The sequence below is a fragment of the Dromiciops gliroides genome, chromosome 4 (genome assembly GCF_019393635.1).
Source record: "Dromiciops gliroides isolate mDroGli1 chromosome 4, mDroGli1.pri, whole genome shotgun sequence".
Classification (NCBI taxonomy): Eukaryota; Metazoa; Chordata; class Mammalia; order Microbiotheria; family Microbiotheriidae; genus Dromiciops; species Dromiciops gliroides.
This window is the reverse complement of record NC_057864.1, coordinates 365,608,350-365,632,035: the sequence shown is the minus strand read 5'-3', so window position 1 is coordinate 365,632,035 and position 23,686 is coordinate 365,608,350. Positions and strand designations below refer to the sequence as shown.

General features: G+C 36.6%; 1 protein-coding gene across 4 annotated transcripts in view; it reads right to left on the bottom strand.

Annotated features, from left to right (window-relative positions):
- The window catches only part of L3MBTL3 (L3MBTL histone methyl-lysine binding protein 3), a 165,896-nt gene that overhangs the window by 96,507 nt on the left and 45,703 nt on the right, over positions 1–23,686 (bottom strand). For all 4 annotated transcript variants that reach the window (XM_043964205.1, XM_043964209.1, XM_043964206.1 and 1 more), the window contains exons 8-13: positions 21,086–21,170; positions 19,608–19,699; positions 14,966–15,070; positions 12,793–12,928; positions 7,535–7,626; positions 2,293–2,444 (exon numbers count right to left, since the gene is read on the bottom strand). In XM_043964205.1, coding sequence (XP_043820140.1) covers positions 2,293–2,444; positions 7,535–7,626; positions 12,793–12,928; positions 14,966–15,070; positions 19,608–19,699; positions 21,086–21,170 — 662 coding nt within the window. The remainder of the gene's footprint in view (positions 1–2,292; positions 2,445–7,534; positions 7,627–12,792; positions 12,929–14,965; positions 15,071–19,607; positions 19,700–21,085; positions 21,171–23,686) is intronic.

Here is a 23,686-nt window from a genome sequence, read left to right as displayed (position 1 = left end):
CTCTATCCAGTACACCACCTAGCTGCCCTACTCCACCCCCAATAATTCTTTTTTTAAGAAAGACTAGCCAAAAGAATAAATGTTTGAAGTAGAGTTTTACTTGAATATAGGTTAAATGTTTAACCAGTTATATTCTCCATTTTTATCCTAGTTCCTCATTCCTTCACATCTGAAAATACAGTTATTTCTTTGCTAAATCATAGTGCTAATACAAAAGCAAAAGGAAAACAATGACAGACAGCAATCATAGGTTACTAAGAGACCCAAATGCCATTCTGCCAAGTGTGATGAGTGCCAAAGGGGCAAAATTTAACAGTTACCAAAAATGAATGGAACTCATATACAAGAAACTAAAATTCAAATTAATACTATTAGTAGATGATAACCATATACTTCCATTTCACATTAGAACTTTAATCTGCAGGCATTTAGAAATTTCCTACTGAACCTTGGGATCTCCCCACCTTATAAAAAAATTCTGGCTTTTTAAGTTATCAAAAGATAGTATGCTGAGTCTTAGGAACCTAACTTCTTATGTTCATTGGCTTTTTGTCATGGTATGCAAATATCACCTTGATTGTGAATGAATATTTTCCATTGCAGTAACAAACTTGCTTTTGACACTAAATAAAGTAGTGTGATATATTTACAGAGATAAAAAAAATCTAACTAAGAAAAGTAAGCTTTTGCTTTAGGTAAAGTAATTCTCACTGAAGTTTAAAAAAAATTATCATTGATAAGATCACTGACTAAAGTCTGAGAACAATCTACTAGTTTACAAAACTACTCTAGATCAGGGAAGGCAATCCAATTTGTAACCTCAATTACACACCTGGTGAGCAAGTTTATACTGCTAAAAATAAGTGCTATCTTTCTACAATTCAGAGATCAAAGGGTGAAATATCTAATAACACTGCATATATCTCAGAGCATTTAAACTGTTTTCAAAATGTTCCTTAATTGCAGTTTGGGGGAAAAAAAGACCAAGTGAAAAATGTGGTAGACATTTTGTTTTCTGTGGAGAAAAAAAACCAATGATGCCTTAATATCCATAGTTACATATTTACACAAATACTTAAAGTATGTTAAAATGAACTTTGCAAATAACTAAAGTTTGAACATGTATTAAATCTGGTTATTTCAGGCTATAAAAGCAGAAGAAATATTTTTTTTACCCCAGAAGTAGAAAATGAAGGTGAATGGCATGGAAAGAATGTCTGTGAACCACAGCTAATGAAGACCCCAAAAAGAAAGTTCTTATCAAAAAGTCCTAGGTACTATCAAAGAGTTCAGTGTCTGAAACTAACGTAATTTTATCATCAGGGATTTTTCAGTCTAACTTACAGCTAAAACCTTTATTTTGAGCTGTTTCCCCCATCAGAATATGAGCTCCTTGAGAGCAGGTACCATCTTACTTTTGCATCTGTATTCCTGGAGCTTAATTAGTACAGTGCTTTGTACTTAGGAGGCACTTAATGAATGTTTTACTCATTTGTTCATTAGTAAATACTTGTCAATTGACTGATGCCCTTTTTCAACCCCAAAAAGAAAGCACAGGAGTATACACAAATAAATTCACCAATATTTCAGAAGAAAACCATCACTGAATTATCTAGATCACTTCACATCAAGAGAGAGGACAAGGATTCTGAAGTGAAAGCAGAATGAATTCAAAGTCTCTGGATGAAGTCTGAGAAGGTAACTGACATGGTCATCTCCATAGCATCTGCCAAAGAAAGCAGCGATGGTGCTTGGGATATGAATAGATAAAAACTGTCTCCCCTGTTAGACTGTGAGTTCCTAGAGAGTAGGGATTGCCTTTCTTTGTATCCCAAGCATTTAGCACAGTGCCTGCAATACAGTATGCTCTTAATAAATGTTTATTGACTGACTGAGTGGAGAAACTGCCATCAGAAACCAATGAGGAAAGGAAAGCAAGTGATAGAAGTTTGCCTCACATTTATCTTCACCAGTCCTGACAGGACAGATTAGTCCTAGGGTTATGTAAGTACTAAGACCTCAGGGGAGAAGAGAAAAAGAATCACTGTGGATGGCGGCTAGGACAGGAAAGGAAAAAACAGAAAAAAGAAAAAAGGATCTGGGTGAGAGGAGTCTGACTTCAAGGCCATTTGCAGGTTTTCCAGGTTCCAAGTGACTATAAAAAAGGAAGCAGTGGCAGTCTGATATAATGGATTGATAAATAAGTTATGCACAAAAGCAAAATTAAGGTAATTTTCTAGTTAAAAAATTATAGAAATAGGAAAAGGAGAAAAAAACAACAAAAAAACTTACCAATAATCATAGCTCTCATCCCAGTTGTCAAAATGTACCAGAAACCGATTGTCCACCATATCTGTTACTGTAGCAACACAGATAAATGCAGGATTCTTTTTGTCTACAGCTTCAAGTTTCATTCCCACACGAAAACCTGATGGGATCACGGTCTACTCAAAAACATATGTAATTAACAATGAATATACCTTGAATGTCCAGACTAGTCCTAATATCAACTATCAATGCAATCAATGCATATGTAGCTTGGTTAAATGACATGCTCATCTTATAGCATAGTTGCTCTTCAAAAAACCACCATTTGGAGTCAACTAGATATCTCAGCCACTGAACCAAAGCTCTGAGATGCATCAGGAGTTGAAATATATTTATTTCTACCATCTGTGACTTGTAAGTTTAGTTGGTGAGAATGTGGTGTTATTAAGGCTAAAGGTATAGGCTTGCTACCCCATCTTGTCTAGTTAACTGGTTTCCTTCATGACTACAGAATTTAACCAGTAGTTTCTCTTCCCAAATGAGAAAGTATCAGTCACAATCCATTATCATTAGTGAAAAGAAAAACACTAAAAATCACACCCTCAAACTCCAGCAGCCTGTAGCTTATTTTTATACAGGAAGGACAGCAAATGAATATTGTAATCCATTGTTAGAGATATCTCATTTAATGCAATTAAAATATTTAGAAAATGTATGTGCAATGGACTGTGTCTTGCTGTGACATTTCTGTTTTAGTAGAAAATGGCTGTTGAGATAGCAAATCATTCAAAATAGGTATATATTTTAAGCAAACCAACTGACTACAACAAGCTTTTGGAACATAAAGAACCCAGTACAGTGAAATAAAAATGTATTAAAAAAAAGAAAGAAAAAGAAGGAAAGAAGGAAAAAAGAAAGAAAAAGAAAGAAAGAAGGGAGGGAAGACAGAAGGAAGAAAGTAAAAATGAAGTTTTCCTACTATCTTTTATGAAGGCTAAACTTGGATTTCTCTCCTTTCCTAATAGCAGCATTGACATGTGGATAACAATTGTATAATTCTCCAGTCCTTTCTCACTTTCTAGCTTACTACTTCTCCTTTGCCTTAGGAAAGAAAATGCTCAGGTATTTCAGAAATGTCAAAGTTAGACATCAGGTTCTAACCTCATTAGGCGAATTTGATATTTATTCCCACAATGAGTTGGACAAGTTGATTTCTAGGTCACCCTTCAGCTATAAATCTCATAATCCTTTTTACTATAACTATAATTAAGAATTAGGGAAGCTGCGACGTACAAAGCAATTTTTCATGAATGCTACCTGAATGGATGAACTGGGCACCAAAGCTGGATGTATGTATTTCTACTGCTATCCTGGCAACATTTCTACCTAAGTGTTTATGTCATAAAATTATTTATTGCTCATTTCTGCCCATCAATATTTGGGGGTTGCAACACAGAGTAATTTTAGCAAAGAGAGTGAGTTATCACTTTTATGAAAAGTATACATTAAGTTGTGCGACAACAGTGAAAAGAATTTAGTGAGACAATGAATAAAATCTCTGCTGAAACTCACAGGCAAGAGACCAAAAGGGGATCAGGAGGCATGGTACAGCATCTTCCAGCACAGGTGTTTTCTACTTAAGTGGATTTCAGTGGTTTAAAAAAGAGTGTCTGCTGTCTATGTTAGATTTACATTTCAACAATTAGACTGTGATCTTAGTGAAAATCTTCACATATAATAGCCTGGCATACCTCCAGCTCCACCGAGCTGAGAAATGACTCTTTTCTTCCTTCTCTAGGGCTCTACTTGAACCAGTCTATCATCGGTTGGATCAGATAATTTGTTCCACTGTTGGCAACATGTTAATGTTTCCTTGGTGCTTCTTAAAAATCCTTAAGGAATCCTTAAAGTGGACCATATGCTGGCTGGGAAAAGGGCTATTGGTAGTGGGTATAGGGACAATGAAGATCAATGGAACCATGTAAGGAAGTTTTTTGAACAATCTAGATCACTCACACACCATGATTTCAATGCAGCACTGAATCACTTCAGTTTTTGTTAGTTTTATGTAAAGTGCTAATTTGTCATAAAGTAGCAACAAGACCAAGGCCCAAATAATGACAAGAAGGGAAAAAACCTAGCCTTTGACACAATCTATCTAATATAGGTCTCTATCTGAGTGACAGGTTTACATCATGGTAAAGTCACAAAGCTTTTTTACACAGGATGCTACAGGGTAAAGTATCTACGATTTATTCTTCATTTTTCCTATCAATAAGGAAACCAGGGCTCCTAGATCTTAAGTGACTTGGTACATGCCATCTACATAGTAATTATCAGTACTGAGATGAAAGCCCTGGAGACTCCTGACTAGTCCAATCATCTTCTCACTACACCATACCACACTTCCAACTAGTACAAAAGGAGGCTTTTATTCTTTCCTACACATGCATCCAAAGTCTGCATCCTCTAGTGAGGACAAGGACCCCATGACCTAGACTATCATTCCATCTCACCCAACCCCAGGGATTGTAATATTTAAATTCTCCTTCATAGTAACTATATTATAATGATGATATCCATAACTACGTTATTTCTGTGATCTTGAATTCTCAAATTTCTCTCCCAGATCTTAAATTCTTATCCTTTCATATCTATCTTCCTTTTCCTCCTAAAGTACTCCTTTATTTTCATTGCAACCTCCAAGTCCACCCCATCTACCCGTTTGCCTGGTCCATCATTCCTGCAGTGGCTTCAGTTCTTCTTGCTCACTCATCTTTGATATTTCCATATACACTGGCTCCTTTCCCTTTCATGCTGCTTATAAAATGTGGATTATCTCCACAATCCTTAAAAAACTTTCACCTGACCCTCGAGCTATCATCTTATATCCCTTTTTCCCTTTTGCAGTCAAACCCCTTGAATCTATCATCTACAGTAACTGCTTCTATTACCTCCACTTGTAATCAGTTCTCAACACCCCACAATCTGGCTTCCAACCATATCACATGACAGAAACTATTCTCTTGAAGGTTCTTAGTGACTTTGATCTTAATTCTGTTTGACCCCTCTTGCAACTATTGATACTGCAAGCCATCCCCTTCTCCATGACATTCTATCTTACTTTGGCTTCCATGAAAGTGCTCTCTCCTGGATCTCTTCCTACCTGTCCAATCACTCCTTTGTTGTTCATCTCCCATTCCCTAAGCATGGGTCTTTTCTTAGAATCCATCCTAAACCCTCTTCCCTTTTTTCTTTATACTCATTTCTGGTGATTTCACATGATCTCATTGGTTCAACTATTATGTCTATGCAGAGGATATTCAAATCTACATGAGACTAGACCTGTGATTTCATTGGTGCAGGGAATCCTCAATGTGGAAAATGTCTCTAACAATGCTGAGCTTCTCCTTGCAATTTACAGCTTAGAGAGTTGCCCTTTTCTCCCACTTGAATACTATTTCCACCTAACTGCTTGTTGGATAGCTCCACCTGACTATCTTTCTCACACTGCCAGCACATCTACAATAGAAGGCATTATCTTCTCTCTAAATCTATCTCACCTCCATACTTTCTGATCACTGTTGAGAGCACTCCCAGGGGCCCCCGCTGAGAGAACCGGGCCTGACCTTTCTTAAGGTCAGCCCAGAGTCAGGAAGTTACCTCACCCAAAACCACACCTACCTGAAAGCCTTGTTTCTGCCAGAGGATCTGTTCTCTGGGCTTTGACCTCAGCACGACTATGCTGAACCACCCTCAAATCCAGTGAACCAATAGATTTGAGTGATGCTAGCCAATTAGCTTTGAACAATGTGTATGGCCGGGCTCTGCTGCTGCCTGCAGCAAGCTTACACAGACACTCTCTCTCTCTGGCCCCAGAGAACTTGGTGAGAGCAGATGCAGGCCACTAGGGTTCCCCATTTTCTCTTTTCTCTCTCTTCTCTTTCCTAGCTAGGCTTTCCTATCTTTCAGAGCAATGTGTGCTCTTTTTACTATTTAATATGCTTTAATAAATACGCTTAATGCCCCCAAACTGGTACAGTACCCTCTAATTTATAAGTAGCACTACATTAGGAACTCTAGCTAATTTTCCCCAAACTTGGGTCAGAAATAAGGCGGCCACATATAGTTTTACTTGCCACACTAACAAGCCCTAGCCACCCAGGTTAACAATTTCAAAGTCCTCTTGGACTCTTCCCTTTTCCTCAATCCTTTTGTCTAACTTGTTGCCAAGCCTTATTATGACTACTTATCACAGATACAGCTCTAGTGTCTATCTGTCCCCTTCTCACACTCATAGATTTTATTCTAAGCCTTCATCTTCTAATAGACTGGTGTAAACAGTTTCAAACTGGCCTACTTCCTTGTTTCCAGACTTTCACCTCTCCAAATCACACTCCACACAGCTGCCAAAATTGGCAAAATTCTGACCATGTTACTCTCCTGAACACAATCTTCATTAGCTCCCTTTTACCTCTAGGATAAATCTCAAATGCTTAACACTGCCATTTAAATCTCTCTACAATCTGGTCCCAGACCACATTACATTCCCATGCAAACATTCTTCATGCAATCTGGTCTACCACCAGGCATCCTATTTTCTTGGACATATGCTTTTATGAAGATCGTCCCCCACGCGTGCAACACTTTCCTTCCTTACCTTGCTCTCAGAATCCTTAACTTCTTTCTAGCTGGATCAAGTGCCATCTCTTGCTCAGTGCTTTTCCTGGCCCCATTAGTAATTAGAGTTCTCTTCCTCCTCAAATGACCTTGTATTTACTCATCTCTTAATATCTGTATTCCCTGAGGAACGCAAACTCCTGGAGGGTAGGGACTGTTTTGTCTTAGTATTCCCAGCACCAAGCTCAATGCCTTGCCCACATTGATAAACTGAACTGACTGCTAGCTGAGATTCATCTTGTATGTAATCAAGACTCAACCAAGAGATATCATGGTTAATATGCATATAATAGCTATAAGAACAAAAATATCCCAGTAAACCCAAGTTATTGTTTATATAGGATCCTACAAATTAATGGACATTTTTACAAGCATCAGGACTTGTGTTATACTGTCTTCTAACAGACCTTTCAATATAAAACTGTAACTGCATAACTTTATTCAGGAAGAAGATTACTGTATTTCTCATATTAACTAAACATTATGCAATAAAAGTTGTCACAGTTTCTTGCTATGATTTCTGAGCATCTTGTCCTAGAAAACACATTATTGATTTCTATTAGCAGATCCACTGACAAATACTTACAGTATTTTGATTTTCAAATAAGGACTTTGGAGCAGCTTGTGCTTTGCATGTCTTAAGGTATGTCTGCCAATTGAATTCCTCTTCTTTATACCCTAAAAATGTGTTAAGATAAATTAAATTTACTTCACTTTACAAAATTCAATTCAAAGTTTTCTTCAATTGACATGCCAATAATAATAATTATGGTTTTACTTTTTAGGTATGTTATCTGATTTGATCAAGTAAGTATTAAAGGTGTTATTAACCCCACTACACAGATTAGGAAAGTGAGGCTTGAAAGATTAAGTGAATAGCCTGTATTATTCAACTAGTAATGAACCATGTCTCTTCTGACTTCAAGTCTACCATTCTTTTCATTATGACTACACACACACACACACACAGAGCTTCTCTAAAAACAAAACAAAAGTTCATTTATTTTCAATATTACCTTCTACTTTAACATACCCCAAACCAAATATGCAACTGGAATTTTTTAAATCAACATGTTAAATAACATACAATAATTTCAGTTCAACCATGGGTTTTCCTACACAAAGAAAATAGAACCAAACATAGTTTAATATTTGCTCTAAACATATTTTCCATTCTAAACAGTTACAAAGAAAATACTAAAGTACAGTTGTCATTTTTATAAACTTTTCATTAGTTTTATGACGAATTCCCCAGCAAAAGCTTGTTGAAGAGGAAGAATATTCATGGTTTGTTGGGGGTTTTTGTTGTCAGTTAACAGGCTTTGACTAAGCTTCTATTATACACAAGGCACTGTGCCAATTTCTTTTCTGTGTTTAGAAAGCAATTTGTTCAATATAGAAACTAGTGGAATGCTAAAAAAAAAGTAAAAATGTATAATAATAATGATAATAACAACAACTAATAGCTAGCTAGCACATACATGGCACTTTACAAATACTATTTCATTTTACGCTCACAATAACCCTTGAAGGTCACTGCTATTATAATCCCCTTTTTATAGATGAGGAACCTTAGGCTGACAGAGGACGTGTGACTTGCTCAGTTCACATAGCTACTAAGCTTCTGGGACCAGATGTGAGCTTAGGTCTTCCTGACATCAGGCCCAATGCTCTATCCACTGAGAAATATCCATAAGTCTACTATTTCAAGAGTGGCCAGCTCAAACCTAATAAAATGCATCCCATATATGTGTTTTTAAGTGCCATGGGTAAAGGTTCTTGGCTTGATGTTCAAATAGCATTGAAGTGAGAATTTCCTAAAAGAGGAAACTGGCTATTTAACTTTATTTTTCCTGCCAGTGTGGGCACTTCTATTAATATTCAGAAGGCACTGTTACAAAAAAAAAAACCCAACAACAACAAAACTCCAATGCTTTTTTCTATTTTAATGTTCCCTGTGTGCAAATGTTAATTTTATCTAAAAGTTCACAGCATTCCTGTTTAATTTTTTTCCCTTTTCTATATGTTCTAGTTTGCTTTGTATAATTATCATTCTTCTATTTGCATTTATTTATTTATTTATTTTTGGAATAAGGAAGGGCCTGTTAACTAGTTATCAATAGTCTTCAGACAGACTTCCTCCCCAAAAAACAGATTTAGTAACCTGGCCTTTTAGTATTAAGTAATAAGAGGATATCAACTCTTTGAATTTAAAAACAGAAAACCCTGTTAGTACTCCACTGGGAATGCAAAGTCCATTAGAAAAAACATATGAAATAGCTAGATAAAGAGGAAGCTCAATGTTGTTCTAAAATGTTTTCATTCAAATGTACATACTTTCTAAGACTTAAAAAGGAAAATTGATAAAACAGATAAATGAGAGGTGATGAATTTATAACATGAAATGATTTTGTCTTAAAAAGGGAGGGGGGCTGCTAGGTGGCAAAGTGGATAAAGCACCAGCCCTGGATTCAGGAGGATCTGAGTTCAAATTTGGCCTCAGACACTTGACACTTACTAGCTGCATGACCCTGGGCAAATCTCTTAACCCTCACTGCCCTGCCAAAAAAAAATAATAATAATAATCACTGCAATGTTTCATTAAGTAATGTTACCTTAATGCATTTCAATTTATTAAAAATGTATGTACAGGGGCAGCTAGGTAGCTCAGTGGATAGAGCACCGGCCCTGGATTCAGGAGTACCTGAGTTCAAATCCGGCCTCAGACACTTAACACTTACTAGCTGTGTGACCTTGGGCAAGTCACTTAACCCCAATTGCCTCACTAAAAAAAAAAAAGAAAGAAAAAGAAAAAATGTATGTACAAGTTTTTGAGGCAGCTAGGTGGAAAAATGTATAGAGCAAATGAGCCTGGAATTGGGAAGTCCTGAGTTCAGATCTGGCCTCAAAAACCCTCTGGCTGTGTGATCCTTGGCAAGTCACTGAACCATTCTGTACCTTAGTTTCCCCATCTATAAAATGCACATAATAATAGCACCTATTTCCCAAGATTGCTGAGAAACATTTTGCAAACCTTAAAACACTATAGAAATGCTAGCTATTTTTCAAAACTATCTTTTTCATAAAGGCAAGAGAGAGCCACTGATCATTTTTAAGCCCAGGAATGACTTGACTACACCTAAAAATAAGGAAGGAGGCTGACAGATTATGAAATATGGGATAATGTGGAGATGGGGTGCAGGTGGAAGTACCTGCTGTTTGGAGTGGTTGGCCATGAAAAACTACTTAGGGTGTAGCCTTGGGAACAGAGAGAAGAGCATTGCTTTCTGACAACAGCATTAGGAATCTCTGAGTGTTTCCTTTTCATTTTCAAGAAAATTTTGCTAAAAAACAAATGCTAAACTCAATTTAATTCAGTAATTTTTTCCTGCCTTTGAAGAACCACCTGACTAAGCAAGATACTTTCATCAACTTTTCAGATACCAAAATGAAATTCTAAAATGATTCTGAAATGATGCGGTGTGTCAATCAATCAATCAATAAGCATTATTATGTGCCAGTCACTGTGCTAAGCAATGATGACAAAGAATAAAAATAAAGCTGTTCAATGAAATCATTCCCAAGCGTAAGTAAATACAAATAAAAGCAAAGTAAATACAAGGAAATTTAGGGGAGGAGGAAGCACTAATAATGAAAGGAAGGGCCTTCCGGAGAAGATGCCATTTGATCTAAGCTTTGAATGAAACTAAAAAGTCAAAAAAGCAGAAGGGGGAAAAAAGTGTATCCCAAGCATGTTTTTTTCTCTTGGGCAAAATCATGAAGACAGATAAGGAAATGTCATGTGAGTAGGCCAGTTTAGGTAGAGTGCAAAATAGCATGTGTGAAGGGGAATAACAAACCTGAAAATGTGGGTTGTTGTAAAACCAGAATCACTAAGTCTTGGAAACTGTTTGGATATGGGGAGTGATAGAAAGAGAAACATCAAGGATGATTCTGAGACTATGAACTTGGATGACTAGAAGGCGAGTGGTATTCTCAACAGGAATAAGGAATTTTGAAAGAGTGAGTTGAGGGAGGGCAAGGAGGGAGAAGGAAGATAATTAGTTCTGTTTTGGACATGTTGAGTTGAGATGCCTCTAGGACATAGAGTTCAATCTGCTAAATTGGTGGTGTAGGACCGAAGCTCAGGAGAGACACTAGAGCTGTATATAGAGATCTGAGTCATTTACATGGAAATGTTAATTCATCCTATGAGAGCTAAAAAGGTACAAGGTAATAAGGAACAAGAATGCAGAGAGAGAATAAAGTCTAGGAGAGAGTCTTTGTGTATACATAGAGTTAGGGGTTGGGGTATAGATGATGATCCAGGAAAGAAGACTGAGGAGAAAAACAAAAGAGAACAAAAAAATAAATAGCAGGAAATCCAAGAGAAAAAGCAGTGTCTTGAATGCACAGAAAGGAGAGAGTGTGTAGAAAAGGGCCAAAAGCGCCAAATGCCACAAAACAGTCAAGATTGAAGACTAAGAAGAAGGCCGTTGGATTTGGCAATTAAGAGATCATCAATAATTTTAAAGAAATCAGTTTCTGATGAGTGATGAGGTCAGATATATGGATTTGACTAAAAATACAAATGGGCAGTCCTCATACAGTTCTTTCCTTAGCACCTAGAACTGTTTCAGATAACTTATCATGAACTTACAAATGTGTCAAGATAATAAAACTTTATTATTTGAGACTGGTATTTTTGGCAAATTCCTCAAAGACCTATTTCAAATACACGTCAGACACACAAACACACATTATTCTTTAAAAAAAATTAAACAAGGATAAACAACTACTCTGGACACTGTTGTGCTGGGCACAATAGACAGTACAGTTTTCAATCCAGGTGAACAAATTAAAATTTAATTATTTATATTTCAGATAAAGCGATTAAAAAAAAAGTTGTCTGGAACATTTACAACAGTACCACCGGTTATATACTTCAACTACACAGAACTCTGAAGGAGATGGTCTTTCAGCTATGTCCATATCATACTCCAGTCATCTTCCCCACATAATCCCCAGAGAAATCTTGGATTCCATCCCTGGAATGCCCTGGGCTTTGACAGCTTTCACCCTATCTTAGCCAGATTAGAGTACCCTACACAATTTCCCAGATAACTCCTCACCATGTTGCCTCTGCTCCCACCAACATTCCCACCTCTTCCCCACAAGAATTTTAGGATTTTCTTATTTGTCTTAACCCCAGCACTTGGCACAATACCTAACATACAGCAAATGCTTAATAAATGCTTTATTTAGCTAGCTAACAATTCATCTGGTTAATTTTTTGCTTAGCTCACTGACATCGTAGGCCACTTTCTATTTAATATTTTGATATAACAAAAGGCTAAAACAATGGAATGGACTCAATCAAATAACATAATGTTTAACAAATATTTTAAAACATTCTGTTTACATCACAATTTATTTAATAAATTTGTCTCACATTAAAAATGTAAAACTAAGCTCACATCATCTGAATTGCCATAATTTTTATTGTTATGAATTCCAAATTAGTATTATCTAAATAGGTGGGGTCATTTCAATTAAAATCTTAAGGAAATGACTCCCCCAAAATGAGAAAATGTTTTGCCCTTAGTTCTTGGCAGAAATGAGGGGATTTAGGTATGTAATTTTGCATAGAACATCAGACTTGGTTGACAATTGTGATTAGTTCTGTTAAATTTTTTTCCTTTCTTTTCTTTTTTATTCTTTGCTACTGGGGAATATTCAATGGATAGAAGAATGAAAGGATATATTTGGAAACGAAGAGGATATAAAAACAAGATATCAAGAAAATTAATATAATTATAATAGTAAACAAAAGTATAATAATACCTTTGGGTGGATGAAGCTTGTGACCAGTTTTCTCACACCATCCAACTGGATGAATGTCTAAAGCATCAGCATTTACCCAGAAGTCATAACAATCAGGATAGCCATCAAAGTGAAGCCTTATCCTATACCCACAAACCTGAAACATGGAAAAGAATATTAGTTAATATTTTATGGCCTTAATAGTCAAATTAAAATATAACACTTGTGTCATATATAAATATGCAGTCTATGCTAATGAAATCACTTTGCTTAAAGAAAAAGAAATGATATAAAAACCTTGGGCCAATGCTATGCTGGATGGAGATAGGCTATAGTATATATGCATTAGGAATAATTATATACACTTACACAAGGCACAAAAATATTTAGAATTTCTCCCATGAAAAAATAAAGATATATACTTCCTGCATATATCCACTCCTTGCAAAGTTACCAGTGTAAGTGGCCAGGTTAGTCAGGCAAGATTGCATCTCTTCCAGGAGATGTTCAAAGGTACCCTTCATGAACTGTCTAAAAAATGGGAGTTTTTGCTTTTTTAAAAGACATCAACTGCTGAGAGATATGTGGCCTGGATGCATCTACCTGGAGAAACCAGTCAATTCTCTTCACCTTGTAGAGGAGAGAAGAAAAGGTTTTTATCTACTGTCAACCTAGGGAACATGGATTTCCTGAAATGATGAACTGACTCTACCTAACAAATAACGAATGTTAAAGCCTATATAAGGAAAAGGAAAAGTGAGTTTGACTCTAGTATTACTACCTTTATTTATTAGTAAGTCGTTTAATCTCCTTGAATCTAGTTGGTTTTTTTTAATCTGTAAAATGAAGAAACTGAATGAGATGGGTTCTGAGGTCCTTTCCAACTTTAGATATAAGAATCTATGAACCTTTACAGAAAAAGCTTGAGAAAATGGTGGTAAGAAAAAGCAATTTGAGGATATGCAATAAAATTATTTTAATCAAAAGGAGACAGTAATTTCCTGTCATTAACCTGGATCAAAAAATAACTGACCAACTAGGAGAACTATATCTCAGCCAGTATGGGGAACTACCCAGAATTATCCAGGTATTAAAATCTAAGACTCTCTTTCAAGTACAAGAAGCAGGTACCATAGAGGAAAATCATCCATTAGTTAAACCTACAAGTAAAAGCAATATCATCTTGTCTTATATAAGCCTAGGTCTTCTGACCTATAGTTCAAAAAAATCTAGAAATATGTCTTAATTAAACCATAATTAACTGACTTTGCTTCTAACAAGTTTCATATGAAATTTCACTAACTACTTTCCTAAAAGACCTAGGTGACACAGTGGATAGAGCACTGGCCCTGAAGTTGAGAGATCCTGAATTTAAATCTCACCTCAGACACTTACTACCTGTGTGACCCTGGGCAAGGCATATAATCCCAATTGCCTTAAACATCCAGGGCCATCTCCAATCATCCTGATATATGTTTTGCCACTGGACCCACCCAGATGGTTCTGGAAGAAAAAGTGAAGTTGGTGACCTTGTACAGCTTTCAGTTACATCCAATTCAGTGCAAGTCATGACATCACCCCAATGTCATGGTCCTCTTCAAGAATGAAGGAGAAACAGAGGGGCAGCTAGGTGACACAGTGGATAAAACACCGGCCCAAGATTCAGGAGGTCCTGAGTTCAAATCTGGCCTCAGACACTTGATACTTACTAGCTGTGTGACCCTGGGCAAGTGACTTAACCCTTATTGCTCCACCAAAAAAACCAAAGAAACAAGAATGAAGGAGAAACAATAACAAGCCTTTAACAAATAATGAACTGAAAGAATAGTTTGGTCTTTAGAAACCAAAGTAAATATACTTATATGAGATGAACTTTACTGGTTTGGGTACACAGTGGCAATATAACCTGAATATAATTACATAAAAGAGAAGATTTTTAAAAGATAGGTCCGTCAGAAGAAGAAAAAAGGAAGCAGTATTACTTGATTATAAATACTGATATACTGTAAATTGAAGTACATTTTTTTAGGGCTTAAATCTTTTCTTGTTGAATCCTTTAATGTCTATTCTGAAAAAGTGAAAAATTATATATACAGTTGATCTGTCTTTCACATGAATTTGATATTTTAGAACCCTTTCCAACCCCACAGTTATAAGCTCTTTTAAAAAAATCACAGAATTAAGCTGTTTTTACCTCAGCAACAGTGAGAACACAGTACATTGACTGATGTTCAGGGTCCACACCTTCCAACTTCATTCCAACTTTGAATCCATTTTTGTTATAGGGAAAGGACTGGTACTAGAAAATAAAATGTCAACCATTTTGGTATTTCAAAATTGCTACTATGCTTTAGGATAAAAAAGTGAAAGGATCCAAGAGTAACTTCCATAAGACAGGAATTTAACACCTAGACTAAGTGTTGTTAAGCAATAAACTAGTAAGATAGATAAAGAGACATACACATACTTAGTAGAGTGTTAATCATTTAATGTTAAAAATCAACAACTTAACATGAAAGACTAGAAGAAATTTTTATGAAGGACATCAAAATCACAGAAATGCTTATTAAGGGAAGAGGCCTTCTGACAAAATGTGCTAGTTAATTGTGAAATAAAAGTCTACAAAAGGTTATCTAATTTGCTACCATTTGTAAATGAATTATATTGCTGTTACCTTATTATCCTTATGATTATTATTTACAATTCTACATGTCACATCCCATATTTGCTATCTGGCAAAGAATTTCCATAAGTAATTTATACCAGGAGCACAAGCTTCTATACAAAAAAACAAGCTTTACATCTTTATTTTCAGTTCACTGTTTTCAAATAATTTCATAAATGTATAGCATTAGTAATTGAGCTCTGACAAATCTCATTTAGCAAAGGCCCACCACAACAATGAAAAGCCTTATTATAGTTTACATCGTTACTTGGCTCATTACCTTACAAAGTAGCAGATTTTTAAAGTTTGCAACTCATCTTTTATAAAAAGGTATGAAATCAGTCTTTGTCCCTTGATAAATATATTTTTTTTATTCTAAACCTAAGACATACAACAATGGCCTGAAATAAATATCCCACCAAAAGACCCAATGTGATGGGGATTCCCAATATGTTTCCCCCAAAGCACTAGGGGCCACAGTCAGTCATCCTCAGTGTCCTCTCCTTCCCTATTGTTGGTTAAGATCAAGTTACCTCTCACCTGCTGTCCCTGCTTCCAAATTCCAGTGCTTACAAAGCCTGTCCCTTTGCCCAGGGGGTAAGACTCATTTTCCTGCCAAATCAAAGATGCTGTGGAAACCCACAACCAAACTCCTCTCCCCAAAATACAGCCTCTTCTTTTTCATGGCTTTAACTCTCCTTCTACAAATGATAGTAGTAAGCTATGTGACTGCTACTTTCTCTGCCTCTCCTCTGACCCTAAATTAAGTAGCCTAGCCCAACAAGATTGAACCTGCTCTAGCCCCATTTAGCTCAATCCTATTGCTTCAAAACCCTATTTATAATCCACTTCTCTGCAAAGATTAACTCTAAACTTTTAACATATGAATTTTCCTGCCCAAGAACACTCTCTTCTTCAATAACACAATCTACTGGAATTAGCTGTCCCCTATACTGCTGTTTCCCCTCCTGGATCACTGCCTTGTTATGACAAAGGGACTTGTGTAGCTCAATGAAATTCATGAGCTAGGCTGTGAAGAGTTTCCCAAAAAGACAGGTCACAGTAGTGGGTTCTGACAAAAGGTGATCCACCAAAGAAGGAAATGGCAAGCCACACCAGTATCGTTGCCAAGAAAACCCTATGGACAGTATTAAAATCATAAAAAGATATGACACTGTAAGATGAACCCCTCAGGTTGGAAGGTGTCCTATACGTTACTGGGAAGATCAAAGGACAACTACAAGTAGCTCCAGTACTAGTGAAGTAGCTGGGCCAAAGCCAAAAGAAAGTTCAGTTGCAGATGTGTCTGGTGACGAGAGGAAAGTCTGATGCTGTTAAAATCAATATTGCATAAGAATCTGAAATGTAAGATTTATGAACCAAGGTAACCAGGATTGGGCCAAACATTGATATCTTGGCTATCAGTGTACACAAATGGATGGGAATGGGTAAATTTAATTCAGGTGATTATTAAATATACTACTGTAGGCAAGAATCCCTTAGAGGAAATAGAGTAATTCTCATAGTCAAAAAAAGAGTGGGAAAAATTGAAAGCAAAAAGAAAAGGGGATGGCAGAGGATAAAAGGGCCTGAAATCCTATGCTCCATGGGGTTATGAAGATTTGGACATGACTGAATGACTAAGCAACAATAATAATGCTGTTTTGCTTAGCTCTGTTTCTGCAGAACCAATTAACAATATGAGGCAAAGTATGTCTGAAAAAGAAAACAATAACACTTTCTTATAGACAGATGTGTGTTGCCATGTCACAAAGCTATTAACACAGGTGTCTAGAGGCATGTATGGTGATGCAATGTACAGAGTACTGGGCCTGGAGTACAAATACAGCCCCAGACACATCCTACCTGTGTGACCCTTGGCATGTCACTTAACCTTTGTTCGTCTCAGTTTCCTTATCTGTGAAATAAAGATAATAATAGCACCTACCTGCCAAGGTTGTTGTGAGGATCAAATATAAGGCAATATTTCTAAAGCACTTAGCACAGTGCATTTTTAACAAATACTTATTTCCTTTTATTCTCTCAAAACTATAAAATTGATACGAGATTTCATGGCAATTCTCCTTAACTTTCAGTCTTCACATAGTTTGAAAACAAACAAAACTATTCACCCAATTCAAATAGGAAAATCCAGGGAACACAACCAACAAGGGAAAGGGGATAAAATTTTAAAAAGCAAAACAAACTCTCTACAATGCTTGATAAGCTCTCCACTATGTGTAATCACATGGTTCCGATGTCTATTCACAAGCCAGTAAAAGCTAAAAGGAAATCGAAGCCCCCAAATGTTCCCCTACCTGTTCAAACCAGAGCACTGAATTATTTGGCATGCAAAGGTCCCTTCTGACATAAACTATGTAAATAAATCCTTAAATTCTCTCTAAGCCATGTAGAATAAAACTTTCTTATCTTAGACATCAGGATGTGTCTAACCATGCATAGTAGAAAATTGAGGTTAAAAACTATTTTCTCTCAATTATTTGGGTGTTTGAGTTGAAAGTCTATTTTTGATCTGAATTATACAGTTGCCTCAAATCTATGATTCAAACTATATGTGTAGGAATGCCCTAAAATGAATGGGAATGCAATATATAAGAACCAGTAAGTAGAATTTGACATGGCCTGAAGCAAAAAGTTTCAGTGGCTCCCTATTGTCTCCAGAATAAAATACAAATTCCTGTTTGACATTTAAAGCTCTAACGAATCTGGCAAGAGCCCAGCTTTCAAGGCTGATTACATGTTATTCTCCATATTCTCCATCCTACCTTCCAGCCTAACTGTTCTACTTCCAGTTCCACATACTTAACCCATCCATGTGCTGCCTCCTTACCTTTGCCCAGACTGACTCTAGTCTGGAAATGCTCTCCCTCCTCACTCCTGGCACCCTCGAAGGCCCAGATGAAGTGGCACTTCCTTCAAGGGGCCTTTCCTGATTTCCCCAGTTCTTAGTATTTCCCCACTCAAAATCACTTTATGTACATTTTGTATAACCCTTGTATTTACTTCTCTGTAAGCATACTGCACCTCTGCCATTAAAAAGTAAGTCCCTTGAGGGCAGGGACTCTCTTACTTTTGTCTTTATATTGTGCCTGGCACAATGCTGGGCACAGAGTGATTTAAATGCTTGTTTATTGACTTTCTGCTAAGCCTGGAAACACCACTGTCCAGTCAAGTCCTTATATGATTTCCTGCACTGTTTCACCAGATCGATGTCAGGAGCTGATCCCTCTGACCAATAGTCTCATAGCTCTTAAGACCTCTATTTCATCACTCCTATCTCACCTTATAGACATGTTGACAGTGATATAGGTTTGGCTCTCATTCCACATGCATGTTGGCTAGATCGTACAGTGGAAAGAACGCTAGACTTGAAGTCAGGAAAACACTAATTCAAATCCTGCCTCAGGCACTTAATATTATTTAACCTCTCCCTGATTTCGTTTCCCCATGTATAAAATTGAGATAATAATAGTTCCTACCTCACGAAGTTCTTGTGACAATAAAAACAAGATATCTGGAAAGTACTTTGCAAATATTAAAGTGCTATATAAATGCAAGCTAGAGCATGTTCTAGGAGTGAGGTATTAATTGCCTTTGACTAGTCAGTATGCATTAGCATATTGGCATGAAGTGGGGACCGGTTTGCATCAATTCTATAGTTATTTGGATTAATTATTAAGCTACTCCTCAGAATTGAAATTAATTTTCTGCTATTAAAATAAATTATCCTGCTAATACCACAGTTTATTCATTTAGGAAATGGGAGGGGGCAAGACTGAACTATGTAACCTGAAGTAGGAAACTTGAAAGGGAAATGATTCTAAGTCAGACTTGCTAAACCAACCATGGAAATTGAAGATATATTACATTTCAGTACTTTTGCTTCTTTTCTCTTAAAAACATCTTTTCTAAGCAGTATAGTATAATGAAAAGAGCACAGAATTTTATGTCAGGACCTCACTTTTAATCCTGACTCTACTATTTATTATGTGACCTTGGACAAACTGCTTAACTTCTGTTGGTCTCAGTTTCTCCACCTGTAAAACAAAGGGGTTGGATTCAGTGGCTCCTGAGAGTTCTTGCAGCTCTCAATACTATTCTCTTTTATCCTTCAAGTTCTAACATTCCATGATTCAAAGGAGCATCATACCTCTTTAAAAAGTTTAGTTGGCACTGCAATAGCTTTTTCTTCTTCCAAATAGGAAGCCCAACACCATGCTTTCTTTCCTTTAGGAGGTAAATCTGAAAAAGAAAGTAAAAGTTAGCTATCAATTTTGAAAAATATGAATGAACTTTGCCAACCCACTATCTTTCAACAAAGACTTTAAGAACAAAGCACCATGTTAGTGACTATGGGGGATAAAATGCCAAGGACATGGTTCTGGACCTCAAATAGTTTATAATCTGGTAGACAGATACACCTGTTGACAAGACAGAATGTAAGTGTCATAAGAGACATATAAACAAAGTACAGTAGGAATGCAGGAGAGATCAACTCAGGCTAAGGTATCATCAAAGGCTTCATTGAGAAGAAAGCATTTGGACTGGGCTTTGAATGACAGTAGGATTTTGAAAAGCACAAGGCAAGGTGCCAGGAGGGAAAAAGACAGCATTCTAGGCAAAATAGCATGTACAAAGGTATGGAAGTGGAAAACAATAGTTAGATTGCCTGGAATAGTCAATAGCACAAGCAGGTGGGAAATAAGGTTTGAAAGGTAGGGTGAGGTCACACCATGACAGTCAATCAAATGCACTGTTAAAATTTCTCAATGTGAGGTCCAGGTAAAGAAGCAAGGCAAAAAGAAGACTATAGCTAAGGATGGTGAAAACAGGGAGGAATCAAGGATCAGAAAGTAAATATGAAAATAATGGAGGTGAAAAGCAGGAGCAACAGGAGTCAATGGTCCAAAGAAGTGGAAAGTAAGAAGGCTGTGAGAAGAGAAGAAAGGTGATGGGTTTCTAGAGGCAGAGTAGTTCAAAAGTCATAATGAGGTTCATGGTAGAGCTATGTTGGTGGGTGGTTAAAGTAGATCAAAGTTGAGAATTTCAAGGAAATTTCAAGGAAATCAGAATGTTAGAAGGGTCATCCAAATAGATGCTGAAGTCAACAAGAATGATGACAAGGAATAGGACAGAAAGGAATACACTGAGACAGGGGCTACAGAAATCACTGAAGCTGGAAAAGTGTTCTGGTGGTCCTCATATGAGGATGGTGAAGGGTATGAAGTTAAACGATGTCGAGTGATCTAGCTATGGCAGTGGAAAGCAAGATATATACCACCACCACCCTCATACCCCCTTCTTCTCTCAGTAATTCCAGGGTGAGACGAGGCAAATGGTGTTACTAGGAGAAAGTTGTGTTTCCAATACAGTAAGGAGTTAGAAGCTGTATTTGTGAGAAAAATGGAGGGTGTTATACTTTTTTCAAGACCACTAGAAAGTTAACACTTAAGCTTTCATTCTTTATCTAAAAATCTTCTAAGCATAATTTTAGTAGATAATAATTTATCAAGAACTGATAGTAATACTTCATTAATAATACACAAAACTGAAGTGAAATAAAATGGTTTAAATTCTTTCCTTTTAATAAAAATACCAAGGCATAAGTTGCATCTGCCATCAACTTACTCTGTTTTAAAACAGCGGAATCATTTCGTCTTTTTCTTCGGGCCCTCTGAGAGCCCCTCAGGATTCTGCCATCATGCTTGTTTTCCTAGATTAACAAATTAAATTAATGACTTACAAATTTTATGAATTCCGTACCAAGGAAAGGTTAAGATACAAAAATAAAACTTTCTGATAAATTCTCTAGTTTACATTTCTCTTCATTTTGTAGGAATTATTCTTGGAGTTGAATACATTGCAAAAGAATGTTCAAAGAGCACAGATCCTGTGACACAATTTTGTTGCTTCAGGCCAAAGGCTCTTCAAGATAATAACATAAAATTTAGTACACTTAGACCCACAATTCAGCCAAACCAATATTTTGTTTCTGGAAGTAGTACCAAGTGACATATTATGGGACAGGCACAATTATCCTCAACCTCAAAGATCAGGTCTAAACCCCCAAGTGGAACCTCAATCCATTAGTTTATCCCTTTTTGATAATATTTACATTCTTAGTCCATATAATTTGACTTATTTTTCCAAAAAAGCATTACTTTGCACTTGTTCACACTGAAAATCAGCTGCCATCCTGTAGCCTATTCCCACAGCCTCACATGATCTTCAAGCAATTTATCTCCACTTTATTTCTTAGAAAAAAATTATAGCTGGATATTTTTATGCTATAATCCCTCTTCTGTATCATTCACATCCTCACACATGTGTACACACACAAACATACACACAATGCACACACATACACACACACACACATGCACATGTGCACCATGCCTTATTTCAGCAATAGTCCTTGGGAACTTCCATGGTTTTCAGTTGAGGGTATAAACCAAGTATCTTTTTTGTTTGTTTTTTTTTTTTTTAGTAAGGCAAGTGGGGTTAAGTGACTTGCCCAGGGTCACACAGCTAGTAAGTGTTAAGTGTCTGAGGCCGAATTTGAACTCGGGTACTCCTGAATCCAGGGCCAGTGCTCTATCCACTGCGCCATCTAGCTGCCCCTAAACCAAGTATCTTTAACCTTTGTTTCCTATTAAGTCATGAAAAAAACTAGTCCCATCACAACCCCATAGCACCTCAATTGTTTTACATAGCCTTACTATGAACTCTGTCAATTCTATCAAATTAAACTCAACATATCTTTATTAAGCACCCACAAAGCACTTTGTAACAGGCCCTGGAGACACAATGACAGAAACAGTGCTGTCCCAAAACTCAAGGAGTTTATATTTTACTGGGTAATATGACATCTATAAATATAGAGAAGGCAATTTCAGGAGGTAAGAAGACAGTAACAACTGAGAGTAAATTAGTAAATGTTTTACAGAAGAGGTGGTATTTAAAGTAATCACTGAAGGAGAATAAAGATTCTGAAATATGAAGATAGGAAGGGAGTGCATTCCAGGCATTGGGGTTGGCTTAACAAATACATGTAGAGATGGGATGTAAAGTCTATGGGAAAGCTAATAGGCCAGTTTAACTCAAACAAACGAAGGGGAACAATATGAAATAAGGCTGGAAAGGCCAAGTTGGACCCATATTATAGGGGTCATTAGAGAGTCACTGATAATTTGTGAACAGAGTGATGTGAAAAGACCTGTACTTTAGGAAGATTATTTTGGCAGCCACATAGACGATAGATTAAAGTTTAGATAGGAGAAAAGTAGAAGTACAGAGGCCAATTAGAAAGCTATTACAGTAGATGAAGGTAAAGGTGATGAGGGACTGAACCAGGGTAGTGGCTATGTGATTAGAGAGAAGGGGGTGTTTACGAGAGTTGTGACAGAGGTAGAAATAGCAAGACCTAGAAACTGAATGGCTATGGGAGTGAAGTAAGAGAAAAGTTGAAAGAGAAGAATAAAATTCAGAACTTGACTGACTAGGGGGATAGTGGTGCTCTAAATAAAAATATGGAATTTTGGAGGAGGGATAGGGTTAGGGGTGAAAATAATCATTTCCATTTTGAACATCTTAAATTTGAGCTAGCAAGGAGGTACCCAGGTGGAGATATCAAACAGGGAGCTATCACTGTAGGAAGAGTAAAGCCAGCTATGTAAATGTTACAATCACTGGCACACAGGTGATGATTAAGCTTATAGAAACTAATAATATCATCAAGTGAAGGAGTATAAAGAGAGAAGAAACTGTAGAATAGAGCCTTAGGGGACAACCAAATTGAGGTGGGCAAGAGATGGAAAATGATCCAACCTTCTCTTGTTGAGAATGAAACGGAAACTGTGAGAAGAGAAAGAATTCAAAAGAAGAGAGTAGTCAAAAACTGAGGAGAATTCATAGAGTACCAGAGGAGAAAATACCATAGAATTTAACTACTATGAAATTTAATCAACCTTGTCAATAGTTTTTTTAAAAGTGATTATATCAAATAACGCCACATATTTACCCTCATTAAAAATCTGTGCTGCCCCCAAGCATTCATTTTTAAGACTATCCTGAAAACCTTTCTTATGCACCAGGGTCACATTAGCTGGTAAAGTGACTAAGTTCCAAAGGTTTGGGTGATAACCATGTACCTCCTTTGTTGCTAAGTTCTAAAATATCTTGCACATGTTGTAGTATTTGATCTAAAACCTTTAATGACCCTGTTTTAGA